This window comes from Porites lutea, chromosome 12 (assembly GCF_958299795.1).
Source record: "Porites lutea chromosome 12, jaPorLute2.1, whole genome shotgun sequence".
Taxonomy (NCBI): Eukaryota; Metazoa; Cnidaria; class Anthozoa; order Scleractinia; family Poritidae; genus Porites; species Porites lutea.
This window is the reverse complement of record NC_133212.1, coordinates 23,386,877-23,400,329: the sequence shown is the minus strand read 5'-3', so window position 1 is coordinate 23,400,329 and position 13,453 is coordinate 23,386,877. Positions and strand designations below refer to the sequence as shown.

At 40.3% G+C, this 13,453-nt stretch overlaps 3 protein-coding genes across 3 annotated transcripts in view; 2 read left to right on the top strand and 1 right to left on the bottom strand.

Annotated features, from left to right (window-relative positions):
• The first annotated feature begins 777 nt into the window (after positions 1-777).
• LOC140921462 (uncharacterized) lies at positions 778-2,427 on the top strand. The gene has a single exon (XM_073371465.1). It carries the CDS (start codon positions 1,054-1,056, stop codon positions 1,861-1,863), a length of 810 nt encoding a protein of 269 aa, XP_073227566.1. The 5' UTR covers positions 778-1,053; the 3' UTR covers positions 1,864-2,427.
• Positions 2,428-5,460: 3,033 nt separating this feature from the next.
• On the top strand, positions 5,461-10,084 carry LOC140921459 (doublesex- and mab-3-related transcription factor A2-like). Its single transcript, XM_073371462.1, has 2 exons — positions 5,461-5,794; positions 9,378-10,084. The coding sequence occupies exons 1-2, from the start codon at positions 5,461-5,463 to the stop codon at positions 10,082-10,084; spliced, it is 1,041 nt and encodes a 346-aa protein (XP_073227563.1).
• Positions 10,085-11,128: 1,044 nt separating this feature from the next.
• The window catches only part of LOC140921472 (phosphatidylinositol 4-kinase alpha-like), a 33,384-nt gene continuing 31,059 nt past the window's right edge, over positions 11,129-13,453 (bottom strand). The window contains exons 35-36 of the mRNA XM_073371476.1: positions 12,388-12,471; positions 11,129-12,226 (exon numbers count right to left, since the gene is read on the bottom strand). Coding sequence (XP_073227577.1) covers positions 12,175-12,226; positions 12,388-12,471 — 136 coding nt within the window. The 3' untranslated portion in view covers positions 11,129-12,174. The remainder of the gene's footprint in view (positions 12,227-12,387; positions 12,472-13,453) is intronic.

The window sequence follows — 13,453 nt, the reverse complement described above, 5'->3', positions numbered from 1 at the left end:
CTTGTTTTACGGTGACGTAAAGTAGCCCTCTGATCTTTAAATGTGTATGACCCGAAATTGTTTTTGCTGTTTTCAATTCTTCAGTATGTATAAAATATATACACCGTATCGTACTTTCCTTAGAGGCAGTTAAATCAGTTAATTCTGAATCAATAGACATTTTTGGGCCAAAGAACCAAGAAGAAAAACCAAAAGAAATGACCAGAACCGAAGTGTCGGCAAAAGGCTGGCGTCATGTGACGTCATCAGCCTTGCTCAGATCCTTTAATTCATTTCCAGTGTCTCGGACATTTCGACAAGAAAAACGCAGTTTTTTGATGGCCAAAATTGAAAGAGGACACACTTTTGAATTTCCGAACTTTTGAATACATATATTGAAGGGACAAAAACAGTGAAAAAATTTCGTGTCATATACACTTTAATACACTGTGGGGTGATGATCTTTTCTCTTCCCCTCGCCTCGCGATTCGCGCTCGTCTCGCGCGAAATGCCGTATCCGCCACGCTTGGCTTATAGAGCGACAGTTATGCAGGTTAATGCAGGTTGGGGCCTTTGAGGTAGCCTGGGACCAGGTTCCGCATTGTGGAAAAAGAAGAAAAAGTCAGCGTTAGCGAAAACAAAAAATTGGCGAGCGAAGCGAGCCGAGAGTTACCGATCAGCTCGCTTCGCTTTCTCAGCCTGGTCCCAGGTTAGCTCTAAGGCTGATAATGAATTGGAGCCACACCAACAAATTATTAAAGAGAGATGCTGGAACCTTTCAGGTGTGTATTTTTTTTATTTTCCAGACAATAATCCCCATCATTGCTTGTTTTTCTGCTGAATCCGTCAATTTCTTATTGCATGGACGGAGCAAGACGGAAATGTGCAGTGCAGAAAACAAGGGCGATCAAGAATTTGAAAACAGCTTGTCACAGAATTTAATTGATCACCAGGTTTACCGTAATTAAGATGCACAGACCAGACTAATTAAAATTTTAAATTTAAAACAGTTAATACAAAAGAGAGTCTTCTAGATGACGCTATCATCACCACCTGCGCCGCAAAAAATTCATCATGGCTGCTGTTGTTGCTCTCAGCGCTTTTTACGCTGTTGGCTTCGCTAACAATGTATATGCATGGCTTCGTCTTCGCGGTGCTGAGAAATCATCGAGTCTTGATCAACGTCAACTTGTATCATTGCAGTTTATTCTAAACATTTGGAATATCATCACTCATGCCGGCGCCGAGCTCTCTAACCAGCAGGTTTGGTTTTTCTTGTCGACAATCTCCTCTTTCCTTTCGATTTATTGCCTCGCAGCATTGGTGTTGTCCATAGCCATGGGAAATTACTACAGCCAAACTTTAAACTCCAAACGGTTTATTGCGGTTTTTTTGGTAGTTTGCACCGCGTTGTTTCATTTCTTTGGACGCCGAGATGTGTTTTGCAAGAATGAAAACTGTTTTGGTCTATCGCTCGCTAATGCCGAAAGAGCAGAAGAAGCCGAAACTACTCTTCTTGGTACTGTGGTAGTGTTTACTTTCATACCAATATGCGTTTGCATCACGGCCTCTATATACATCGGCTTAGTGAAGTATAACAGACTTAAAGCTTCAAAACCAGAGTTGAAATTTCTTCAAGTTTGTTTTCGAGTTAATCAAGCATGCCCTGTTTTGAACTTCATTTTATATGGGTTTTTGGTCATAGAAGTCTTACAACGATACTACAGCATCAAGGCGGTTGATGTCTCACGGCTTCATCTCTCCTGTCGACTTATCTGCCTAGATGATCACTTGTATTTGCTTTTGTCGATGTTTCCTGTCTACATGGCTCACTTTTTGAAGAAAAACAAAAGAAACCTACCCAAACAATATCAAGAAAATTAGCTCGATTCAATTCCAGCAGAATCCCATCAGCCTTTGTAAATGTCAATTGTTTGAATTGAAAATATAATCGTTAAAATTGTTTTTTTTTTCAATTTTGTGTGTGATGTTGTTCTCGAGGGTTAGAACAGCAATTGAAAATGAAGGAAAATCTTTTGCTTTGCCAGTTTTGTCATCCTCTGTAACTGCATGGCTATTCATGCCCAACGAGACCCGATAGACAGCATGAATCTAATTGATGTAAAAATGATGTATTTTTCTGCTCATAATATAAACCAATATCTTGTGTTTCTTTCAATAAAAGATAAGAAAAAAAGTCTGACTCTTTAGTTTTTAGGTCCTTTTTCATCTCTTAGAACTTTAAAAGAACCTTTGTAATAAAAGCAAAGATGGGTGTTGTAGTAACACATCGAAACACAAGTAGGCGATCAATGACTGGCCGATATTAACTCACGTAAAATTATCGAGCGGTATTTAGTTTACGTTTGCCCTGAGTTAAGATTTTTCTCAGTAGCAGAAATCCCTGTAAAACACTATAGTTTAAATAATAAAGAAGTTTCGTTCTCAGCTTGTGTAGATTCCATTTGATATGTCGTGGTGGTTGCTATCCCCATTTAACACTTACTTCGGCTTGTCCTTTCGTCTCTACGACCTCGCGAATTCGTATGACGTACCTACGCAAAAGTATATAGTCGATCCGCGCTTTAAGGACACCTGCTTAATACGGCGGACACCTCATTATTATGGACAGTTTATTTTGCCCTAACATTTTCTTTACATTCAACCCGCTTAATACGGACTCCTCGTTAATTTTTGATAATTTAATTTAATTTATTCCATTTCCACTGCAAAAGAGAAAACTTAGCAAAATTACATAAGAGAACAAAAACTACATACTAGAAAAAAAAATTATTGCAGTGGGGAACTACGGACTAGAAGGGAACATACGAACCATTCGAGCTAGTCCACCTAAAAACTACAACAGACACTTGAATAAAGAAAAAGAAAAAAAAACATTAAAATTATGTAAAAACTATAATTGATAATATGTCATATCCTAGATTAATCTGATGAAAAAATAATTGTTACATCGATCACGACATCCGGGCATGCGAGTGGTCAGGGTCGAAGCTCTTCTTTTTATAGAACTCATTACATTGTTTTTTAAATAATGATAGGCTTAAATTAGAGGTCCTGAGTTTATCAGGCACGTTGTTCCATAAATATTGTAATCTATAGAAAAAAGTGCCTTTGAATAATTCGGTTCTGACTTTGTTAATCTTTAACTTATTACTAGAATATGACCTTAATCTTTTGTCTGACCAAAATTCAAATTATCTTTCAACTGAATAGTAATGGTAACCACACTTCAGTTTATAAAATGTTGTTATGTCTTTAACTTCTCTATGGTACACCAATGGGAGAAGATTGAGCTGCTAAGGCGTTCATTGTAAGTTAAATTAGGTAGCGGAAGCCGCGTAGCACGTCGTTGGACACCCTCAATAAGACTTTGGACTCCAGATTTCAGAGGCATACTCTAAGTGCGAACGCACAAGGGCCACGTAGAGAGATCTAAATGTTGGCAGAAACTGATCGCTCCTGCTGCTGAGTGAACGACGGATAAAACCTAACATCTTATTAGCTTTGTTCACCTGGGCGTAGATGTGCTCATTGAATCGAGCATCATAAGTGATGAGAACGCCATGGCCCCCTGAGTGTTATGATTGTATGATAAAAGCTAGTTGTCAACGAGATAAAACCGCAGTATCATAAATCACTTTGCGGCTGTTAAGCCCCGAGCAAACGGAAGCAACATTGTTGGATGTTACATGTTGCGTTTGCAGACCCTGTTTCATGTTGCTGCGCAAAGTTTGAGACCGGTCAAACTTTTGAACCAACAACTCGAAACATTTTTTGTTCCATGACCGCCGAAGCGTAATGCAACAATGTTTGATCCGTTTGCACAGCTCTTCCAACATTAATTGAAATTTAAGGGCCTATTAACATAGAGGAGGGGGACCCCAGGTAGGTGAGGTAACCTGCTAAGGTGGGGTAACTCGCTTGTCCATATGATCTCTCATTTAATTTGATCACGTTTACACGATAGGTGGGATGACCCGCCAAGGCGGGTAGCCCGGTCCGCTAGAGCAGGTAACCCTACCCTGGGTGCCAGAGACTTTTCTAGCGCGGTTTCCGGTTTCTGTCAAGTCTTTATGGTGACCCGCGCGAAAAAGTTTTTCTCGCGGCTTTGGCCTACGGGCGAAGATGTTTCGGCCTTCGACCAACACCGTAAATTCCCACCGCACGCGAGAAAAACCTTTGTTACCCAGGGAAGGGTAATCCTCTCAGCCGGGTCAAATTTTGCCATGTAAACGTTTAAAGGTGGGTGTAACCCGCCTAGCGGGTTCGGATTCCTCTATTTCGAGTTCCCCTTTCCCGCATCCCGTAAGAACTTGCTATAGCCTCAAGCAGTGTGCCTAAAAAGTTCTTACACTCCCGCAGTCTGCCTCGATTTCCCTTTCCCACTTCCCGTAAGAAATATGCTATAGCCTCGAGAAGTATGCCCAAAAGTTCTTACAGTCCTGCACTTTACTTCGAATCTGCCATCCCGCATCCCATAAAAACTATGCTGTAGCGTCAAGAAGTGTAACCTGGGAGAGCATTCGGTTTTTTTGGCTCAAGAAATTAGAAACTTTAGCCCACAAAACCGGATGCTCTCGCAGGCTACAAGAAGTGTGCCTTAGCTAAAAAGTTCTTACCATCCCGAGCTCTGTAGACTACGAGTAGTCCCCCATTTTTCCTCAGGGATAGTAGCGCGAGCGAAACGCGAGCGCGCGTGAACATCACCCCACGCGAGAAAAGGCGACACGCGTGGGTTGATTTTCACGCGCGCTCGCGTTTTGCTCGCTCTACTATCCCTGAGGAAAAATGGGGGACTACTCGTAGTCTACGCGCTCTGCCTCAAGTAATAATACAAATCAATAAATAAAGATTTAGAGGTACCACATCCACTAAGTGGTTCAGGCTTCGTCTACCTTATTCCTGGTCGAACTGGAATTTGAAAATGTTGGTTTCAGGAGAGGGAAAAACCGGACTACCTGAAGAAAAAGCTCTCGGAGCAAGGAGAGAACCAACAACAAACTCAACACCAACAAACGGAGGGGGAAACTGTTAGTTTTCAGTGATTATTTCTTTTTTACCACACTCAACAGCGAGTCACCCACAGATCTTTTTGTTCACTTTTAGCGCGCGTGCGTAGCCTTTCTCAGACAAACCAAAGTTATCCTTGTTGTACAGGTTTTAAATATCGAAGTAAAAAGTTATAATTACCTCTCTTCTCTTTGCTTCCTTTGTTCTGTCGGGTAAATCGCGTCTCCTAGCTCTTTGAATTTAATTGCTAATCAGTCTATGGCACTCAAGTGCAAAATCTTTGAACAATACAAAGTTGCGATACGTGCATGTCGTGAAATCCCTTGGGTATGCAAAAATCCGATCCACGTGAGTGCGAATTTTAATCTTGCCCGTTGTTTTAAAAACCAGCGCGCTGTTCGAACAACTGATCAAGTTGACCAAAGCTTCTACCGGTGAAACAGACAAGAAATGCATCAGCACGAGGTTAAGGATGAACTCAAGGAAAGCAATTCTGGGGATCTGAAAGCGACCGCATCGAACCGCAATCCGAAATGCACGCGCTGTAGAAATCACGGCATTTTGTCCGATCTTCGAGGTCATAAACATCAATGCCGTTTCAAAGACTGTACATGTATGGACTGTAGAACTGTGGCTGAACGACAGCGTCTTACGGCTGCAAGGATTGCTTTATTCAGGCAGCAAAAAGGCAATGAAGCGGACATGATTGTAAACACGCCAGAGCTAGATCAGATGGAGTCCAGTCTTTTGAACGGTTGGGTGGAGGGAGAGGAACACAGAGAAGGTCGGTATTTCAAACTTCATACCTAATAAGATATTCGACTTATACCACAATTCTTTTGCCTAATTAATTGCATCCGCCAACTGAATTTTACTTTGCAAAGAACTGAATATTAGCATAGAACTTTATAAGTATACCAGTTAAGTGAAACAAGAAATTCGTCTGAGACTCGGACGTGTCGAGATAACTGATAGTGAAATATGATAGAAGCTTCAAACCTTTTCTATTTAATAAATATTTATGACAAATTAAAATTTGAAATTGCAAAGGCATATCTAGGTTTTTTCTGGCAAGAAAGCGTTTTTGAAATTTGTTTCACAGGCGATAATGTTGCAAGCTTATAAAGTCACAGAGGCAACTATAAGCTTGCGTGTCTTGCGCTAATGCCTACAAACCTCTTACTCCTTTGCCCAGTTCAGGAAAGATTTCTAATAATTGTGCGTTTACAAGCGACGCTCGCCAAAACCAACTTTCCAGTTATATTTGTCTACTCGATTAATTTCAACAAACTTTTATTCACAGCCTGACTGTCAATTGGTTGAATGAAAAATATCCATCAGATCCAGGAAGATTAAATCAAATGACTTCAGGAAGGGCACCCCTTTTGGACATTTCCCGTTACACTGAATCACCGAATTGCTTTTCATAGGACATATTTTCTCTCTTAGTCTGGTAATCGGGGCCTTTGGAAAAGACTTTCCCATTATTGTGAAACAAATTCTGCACTTCATATTTCACTTACTTTTATAACACGGTTCCTTACTTAACCAATTTCTCCTTCTTTTCGGCCGAGTTTAACAACTGTTGCGAAAGAACTTTGATGGTGCCAGAAGCAAGTTAATATGTTAAAATAAGACAAAATCGATCTGACGGAATTCTTGATACAGTGAGTGAACATCCCTTTTCACTATTTCTGCGCAAGTTGTAACATTTCCGGCCGTTTGTCTCGAAGCTCAGTAAGACGTTGTAAATAAACCAATAGAAATCCCATATTCAATTTAAGGGACAGGCACCTTACTATTAAGAAATAATAGAAGCAGGTATTATCATCTCTCTTTGGAACAATATTTAGTTAAATTACTACAGTAGGAATATCATCAAATATGAAATGAAGTTTTTGATCAGATTGTACGCTGTAGAAGTGTCTTTTCAGAAGACGGAACTATGTTCGCGTTTTCCGGAACAGCCTTTGTGTTTTGTACCGAAGATCATCTCTTTCAATTAAATAAGTTTGCCGATGCACATAGAAGAAGCCATATTTGCGTACAGTAATGAAACCACCCATGTCTGAAACGCAAATCGTATCCTTCCGAAAAGGACTTTAAAAAGTATGTTATATTTCATTTTATTTCTCCCGGTTGAAGCAAACTTTTTCAAGATTTCAAGTTGATCAGGTTACTTTTATTCCGTTGTGTAAACTCCAACATGGATTAAACAATTACTTTCAGTTTGCCGCGTTTCGCGCTTTACAGTTAAACAATGCACATTTGCTTACGTCGGCACTTTTTAAATTTTAATTTCAGATTCTCTTTTCCCCGGTAAAGCGGCTTTTGAAAAAACAAACCATTTTGTTTCAGAAGATTATAAAGCCTTTATCAGATTTCTGATCAACACATGAAAGCTTGTGAAAAAAATGTTCAGTTTAAATTTTCTTCCTTCTACAAGTGTCAAGTCTTTTTGTCTTTTCACAGCTGTTTGTGGTAAATTTGTGTTTTCAATACACAACATGGCCTCTTCCTTTCATAGTGATACTAGTTCTTTTGGAGTTTTGGACGTAAAGTACCGCCCTTAACTGTAATCAACCTTTCAATTGTGAGCTATTCTTTTCATCTTTTTAAAGGTAGGATCCTTTGTTCACGTTTCTGTGCTACAACTAAGAAACAGCGCAAAAAAATTTGGAACAATAAAAACGACAGGCCGCTAATTAAAGGCACGCTTCATTGCTTTGGTCATTTTCAAAAAAAGGAGAAGCGAAAATAAGAAACGCATAATTCTTAAGGAAAAACAGAAAAATGAAACGCCATACACAAGCCAGTACGTGCTGGCTGAAAACGTCCAAGTCATAGACCGACATAGCAGCATTTTCAAAACGTTTCCGAAGTTGTTCACATCCGTAATCAAGACATATTGTTCTACAATCCCTTTATCGTGTAATTGGTTAGAATCACATGTAAAGAACAAAAGCGAGGCATTCCTTAAGTTCCTATAGCAATAAAGGTGTTTGCTTTGTGAAATTAAAATTTTATTAATTATAAATCTGTACAGCAACGTCGCTTGCCGAAACCGTGAGAACTCACCAACGCGGTGAGCCCCAAACATAGTTTTCGCGATCAAGGCGTTGCAATGAGCTTAGTGGGGAATCGAAGTCATTTTACAAATCGATACGGTCAATTGTGGGAAACGAAACATCGTTTTTCGCCTGGTAAGCTTATACGTAATAGTCTTCTAAAATCATAGTGTAGTTCTTAAGAGTTTGCTCAAGCTAACAATGAACGTAAATTAAGGAAAATTATGTTTAGTTTCCGCTGTACTCACTCGAAATCGGTTTTCTTACTTTCCAACGAAGTGTAGTTGTATCCCAGAGAGTAAATGGAACAAACGCAAGTTTTAAATATATGTAGCGTCTTTTGATGATTTTTTCTCCAACGTATTGCTTCGCTAACGAGATGCCCGGCCTTTTCCAGTTCAGCATATGTAATACACCGACGACTGAAAACTTATTCGTGGCTAGCGAAGCACAATGTGTTTTAACGATGGCCATATGCAAAATAATTTTAGTATAGAAAATGAACTTTTATTTGGCTCTTCCGTTGCTTGCATTTTAAAGTTTAAGATACCAAGCATAACTCTCTCTTACTTAATGTTAAATTTTATGGCAATGTTTAAAGACAGAAAGACTTGTGGCTGTGAGATAAAGCCCAGAAATCGTGGTTTGAAAACAGTCTGTTAGTTGTAGTTTTACTTCAACGTTTGCTTCAGAGCGAATATCTTTAACAGGCAAACAGAAAATGAAAATGAGGCTACCGATAACAGGAGTAGAAGAATGCCATTGATTCTGGTTAACCGAATATCATTCAGTTTAAAATACTGTGTTTTAAAACCGTACCTGTTTTGTTTCTGAACACGTCTTGTATGTAGGATCGGTCAAATTATACAAAAAAAAAACAAAAACTTCCCAACACGAAGTACATAATATTCTGCTTTTTTTTATACGGCGCAAGGTGTCACAAACCTCAAAGTAAGGTGTGTTTAAGGATGAAACTGCTGCAGCTGGTCGACCAAGGTCTAGTCAAACCACGAGGAAAATTATTTAGTTTTTGTGAGCAGGATGTTTACGGATAGTTAAAACAAAAACAAAACAGTTAACCTTGGGTACTCGCATGCTGAATCTATATAGAAATCAAGACCGCGTAGTTCTTTGAACGATAAGGCTGATTGGTTAAATGTACGCTTGTTTTACCCTTTCTATATTCGTCTCTGATTGCGTAATTAGGGAGTTGCTTTTGGGAGAGTTCACAGTAGACACATGTACTCATGGCGGACCTATTTTTATGATCATTTTGTTTCTTGGTATCTTTCACTACAGGTTTACTAAAGCGGAAAAGCAGTGGTGTAGGAGACAACGGCGAGGCCGCAAGCCCGGAGAGCTCTGACAGTGACTACAGTAGTGGACAATCATCAGCATCTAAGAGATTACACATGGAATCCCCGCTCCCCACGGTAATTCCAAGCCCCACGGATATCCTTACTAGGGCATTCCCTGGTTTATCTACCACTGTCCTAGAACACGTGTTAAAGGGCTGCAATGGAAATGTTCTTCAAGCTATTGAGGTCATTGTGCAGTACAACGCCACAAAACCGCTGACAAATGGCATGGTTGGTCAACAGAATGTACTGCAGGCTCAAGCTTCACCTGACATGATTCCCCAGGCCTCCCCTCATGCACAAGTTCCCACCCCTGGGTCCATTCCCCCCATTTTCAAGTTCAATTACGTCAATGGACAATACAGATACCTCATGCCACCATCTTTGATGCCACTGGCCTCGTACATGATGCCCACAACGAATGGTTTAGGAGTTCCGTTTCCACAATTTCCGGTCGAGATGCAAAATCACCAATTCAAGCCAGTAGAAAACACACCGGAAACGGAAGTAAAAAGCGAAAATGGAAGTGGCGAGACGAAACCTGTTGTCAATGGTTACCATACAGGTGTGTGTAAAAGCTGCGGTCAGGATACGAATCCAAATGAAAATCTCTGCTCGGCTTGCTCAGCTTCTTTCACAAGAAAATGATCTTTTTCTCTAAACTTATTTTAATTTATTTTTAAAGATGTTTAATAGTGAGAATTTTTGTATAAATGAATTATCTCACTGGAGATTTTATGAGAGTTTAAAAAAGTAAATTTCAGAATGTGGATAAACACAGTAAAAGTTATTTAATTTCTCAAGTAAGGTCATTTTTATTAATAATTTTATATTATTTCCTAAGCGATTGATAATGATTTTTTACCGAAGTTTTGTATTGTCAATGACCAATTCTTCGACGGTTACAGTTTGAATATAAGGACACTTCTAAATTTTTGTAAGTTTTTACACATTTAAGTGTCTTCAGTATCCATATTTGGAGTTACTAAGGAAAATTGACTTTAGAGTCGTTTTTGTAAGGCAAATTTGTCTGATCCGCGATTTTTTTCCTATTCCGCTGCGCTGCTCATGGACTCAAGTAAAGAAAAAGCGAGATTTATAAGAAAAAAGCTGTAAGTTAATGTGAAAGGTAGAGGGAAGCTAATGCTTTTGTATAAAGTAAAATTAAATTGAGAGAAGTTTAAAATTCATCGTGTCTTGTTGTTTCGTTTCCTCAATTCTGGGGTTTTTGTGGGGGGCCATCGGTTGAAAACAAAACTGAGCGCACCCACACTTGCGCAGGAAACCCAAGGAAGCGAGCACACACAGGTCTCTCTCCTCCGGAGAGGCACCCGCTTGGTATTCCAATAAAAATAGCAGTAGTTTAAGTTAAAAATAGTAAGCGCGCCGTGGACTATGGGAAGAGAGAAAAGGCGGGAACGAGGCCTCACTTCCTCTCTTAACCCTTCCGGTCGTTCCCCGCGCGCTTTCTTTTTCCTTTCCCCAGCCTCCCTATAGGCCTTCGCGCGGAGGAGAGTGAGCACACAGATCTCCCAGATAAATTGCATTTCAAGATAAACTTCTGCGCGTTACAGTTTATTTGTTTTCACTCGTCGCTTCCTCTAGGACAACTCTCTCTTTCCCCTTTCTCTTGAACCTAATTTTCAGCGAGTTCATAGTTAGAAATGTGACAAGAAAATAGCACCGGAAGTGTTGCTGGCTGAAACAACATTTTTAATTCATGTATTTTACAACTCTTTATACAATATGATTTTCAATACTCGGTCTCCCTGGCAATACAGTTTATGTTCATAGTCTATTTTATTTACAGCTTGTTCGTATTTTACAATTAAAGCTTGGGAAGCCATAAGCTCTAATATTTATATTTAACATTTAAGGCAACTCTTTGTTGGCCTACCACCCACCCCTCTAGGGACTCTCTCACAACAGCAACAGGGGTTCCGCATGGGGACCCATGTCAGTGTGGCTTTGCTCTGTTGGTTATAAATTGTTTCTCTTTAAACTGTGTTTTTCGGCGGCGCCCTTGACATTGTAAACTAAACTAGGGAGCTTTAGCATCGACGGCGACGGCAGCGAAAACGTCACTTCTAAAACGAATCCGTTTTTTTAACTTTGTCGCGTCTATTCCAATTCGCTGAAAATGTCAAATGAAGGCGAATTTCCCTAGAGTTGATTTCTTAGGGGACCGTACTCAAGTTTAAAAAGAGAAAGAAAAATTCGTCGGCGCTTGTTTACGTCTCCATAAAACGTGAAATTAGACATTTTCAGGTCGTAGTCGTGCAGTGACGGCAACGAAATGTACAAAAAAGCGTGATGCACGTGCAAAGTTGTTGTTTTGCTTAATAAGCCTATTGCTTTTTTGCCGTTTTCGTCGCCGTCGTCGTTGCTAAAGCTCCCTCGTCATGAGCCACAAATGAACATAATCATAGGAGAAGATTAGCGACTAGGGGCCTTTTTCTTTTCTTTTCGGGTTTTGAAAGCTGCTTTGTGTTTACCGCGTTTGCATTCAAGATCAAAGTTTCAATAATGTTGAAAATGACCAAATGAAACTATCAGTTAACGACCTAAAATTGACTGATTTATGGGTTAGGAACTGTGCTACTATTCAACAGGTTTGGATGTTAAAATTTGCCTTCGGGCCCGAAAAGTTTCCGGGCCTTTTGAGAAACGGACCCCAGATCCGGATTAAAAGAATTAAACACGTTTACAGAAGCTGAATGCATCAGCGGCCACGGCTTCTAACAAGGGATCTGATTTTGTGCCAACTGAATCAAATCGTAGACACGAGTCCTGTGAATAGAAAAAAAAGCAACAATGGGCGACTCGGTTACTTCGACTGGAACGCTACTTTGATAAACCACTCTCGTGGGTGGTAAAACGTATTACTAACACTTCATGTGAGCGAAAAAAAAATTCACTTTTTCAACTGAAGGTAACTCTACAATCCTTACCTGTAGTTTAAGTAGGAGTCTCGAACCACCTTCACCATGTAGGCGGCCGCTTCTCGTTCGCTCTGCGCAGGGCTGAATCTTGCTCTGTTGTAAAAAACATTTTAAAAATAGTTTTTTTTTTCACTGGAGCTTTTCTTGTCTGGCTGACGCTGGAGCACGAAAGGGAATGAAACTGTGGTGTTGTGTCAGGGGGTGGGGGGGGGGGGGGAAGGGGTGAAATCGAATGATTTGGTTTTATCTATTGTGTTACTACATCGCTGGATACGACACCTTCCGGCGCAGAAGTGAGCAAGACATCAGTTGAGGCCGAAAGCTCTTTTCAATTTTATCCGCATTTTGAGGTTAAAGTTTTGCTCATAGATCAATTGAGTTGATAAGGTGGATTAGCCCTTTGCAAAACTTGGTCACATGCTTTGATGCCATTTATCAACGGCATGCTGAATGGCAAGCAATCCAATCATTCATTCAGACTGCAAAAAAGCTTTGAGTGCGATTGGGTGACGCCTTCTTAGGTTAATTCAAACGTCGCTTAAGTTTTCTAGCCCAGTCATTTCGCTTAATTTTCAACAAAATAATTAACCTAGGAATACTTCGCACGATCGCACTGAAAGATGAACACTTGGATGACTTGCCATCCAGCGAGCGGTTGCTAAGTGGTATCCAAGCACGTGACCAAGTTCTGCAAAGGGCCTATTGGCCACCTCATGGGGATTGAGAAGCTGACGTTTCGAGCGCTAACCGTTTGCTTCGCTGTGACGAAGGGCTATAGCGCTCGATCATTATACATTTCTGGGAAACTGCCCACGTACCCCTCCCCTAAGCCGACATTAACACTTAGTTCTCACTTAGAGCAAAATGTTGGCTTAAGGGAGGGGTAGGTGGGCATTTTCCCAGAAACGTGTAATAATCCGTAGTTTCTCGGTGATGTAGACGGGTGCAATCACCAAATGACGTGATACAAAAGACTAAGAAACATTCCAAATCTTTGTGTTTCTTTTTTCCAACGCAACTATCTCAGTTGCCTGACTACTTGTGGAGACCTGACATGCTAATGATGTTAACAAGA

What these genes read in the sequence shown, in the direction of transcription:
- LOC140921459 (XM_073371462.1), top strand. Translation starts at nt 5,461, where the DNA reads ATGCATCAGCACGAGGTTAAGGATGAACTCAAGGAAAGCAATTCTGGG. An exon ending in GGGAGAGGAACACAGAGAAG is followed by an intron (nt 5,795 to 9,377) that starts GTCGGTATTTCA and finishes CTTTCACTACAG; the next exon opens with GTTTACTAAAGCGGAAAAGC.
- LOC140921462 (XM_073371465.1), top strand. Translation starts at nt 1,054, where the DNA reads ATGGCTGCTGTTGTTGCTCTCAGCGCTTTTTACGCTGTTGGCTTCGCT.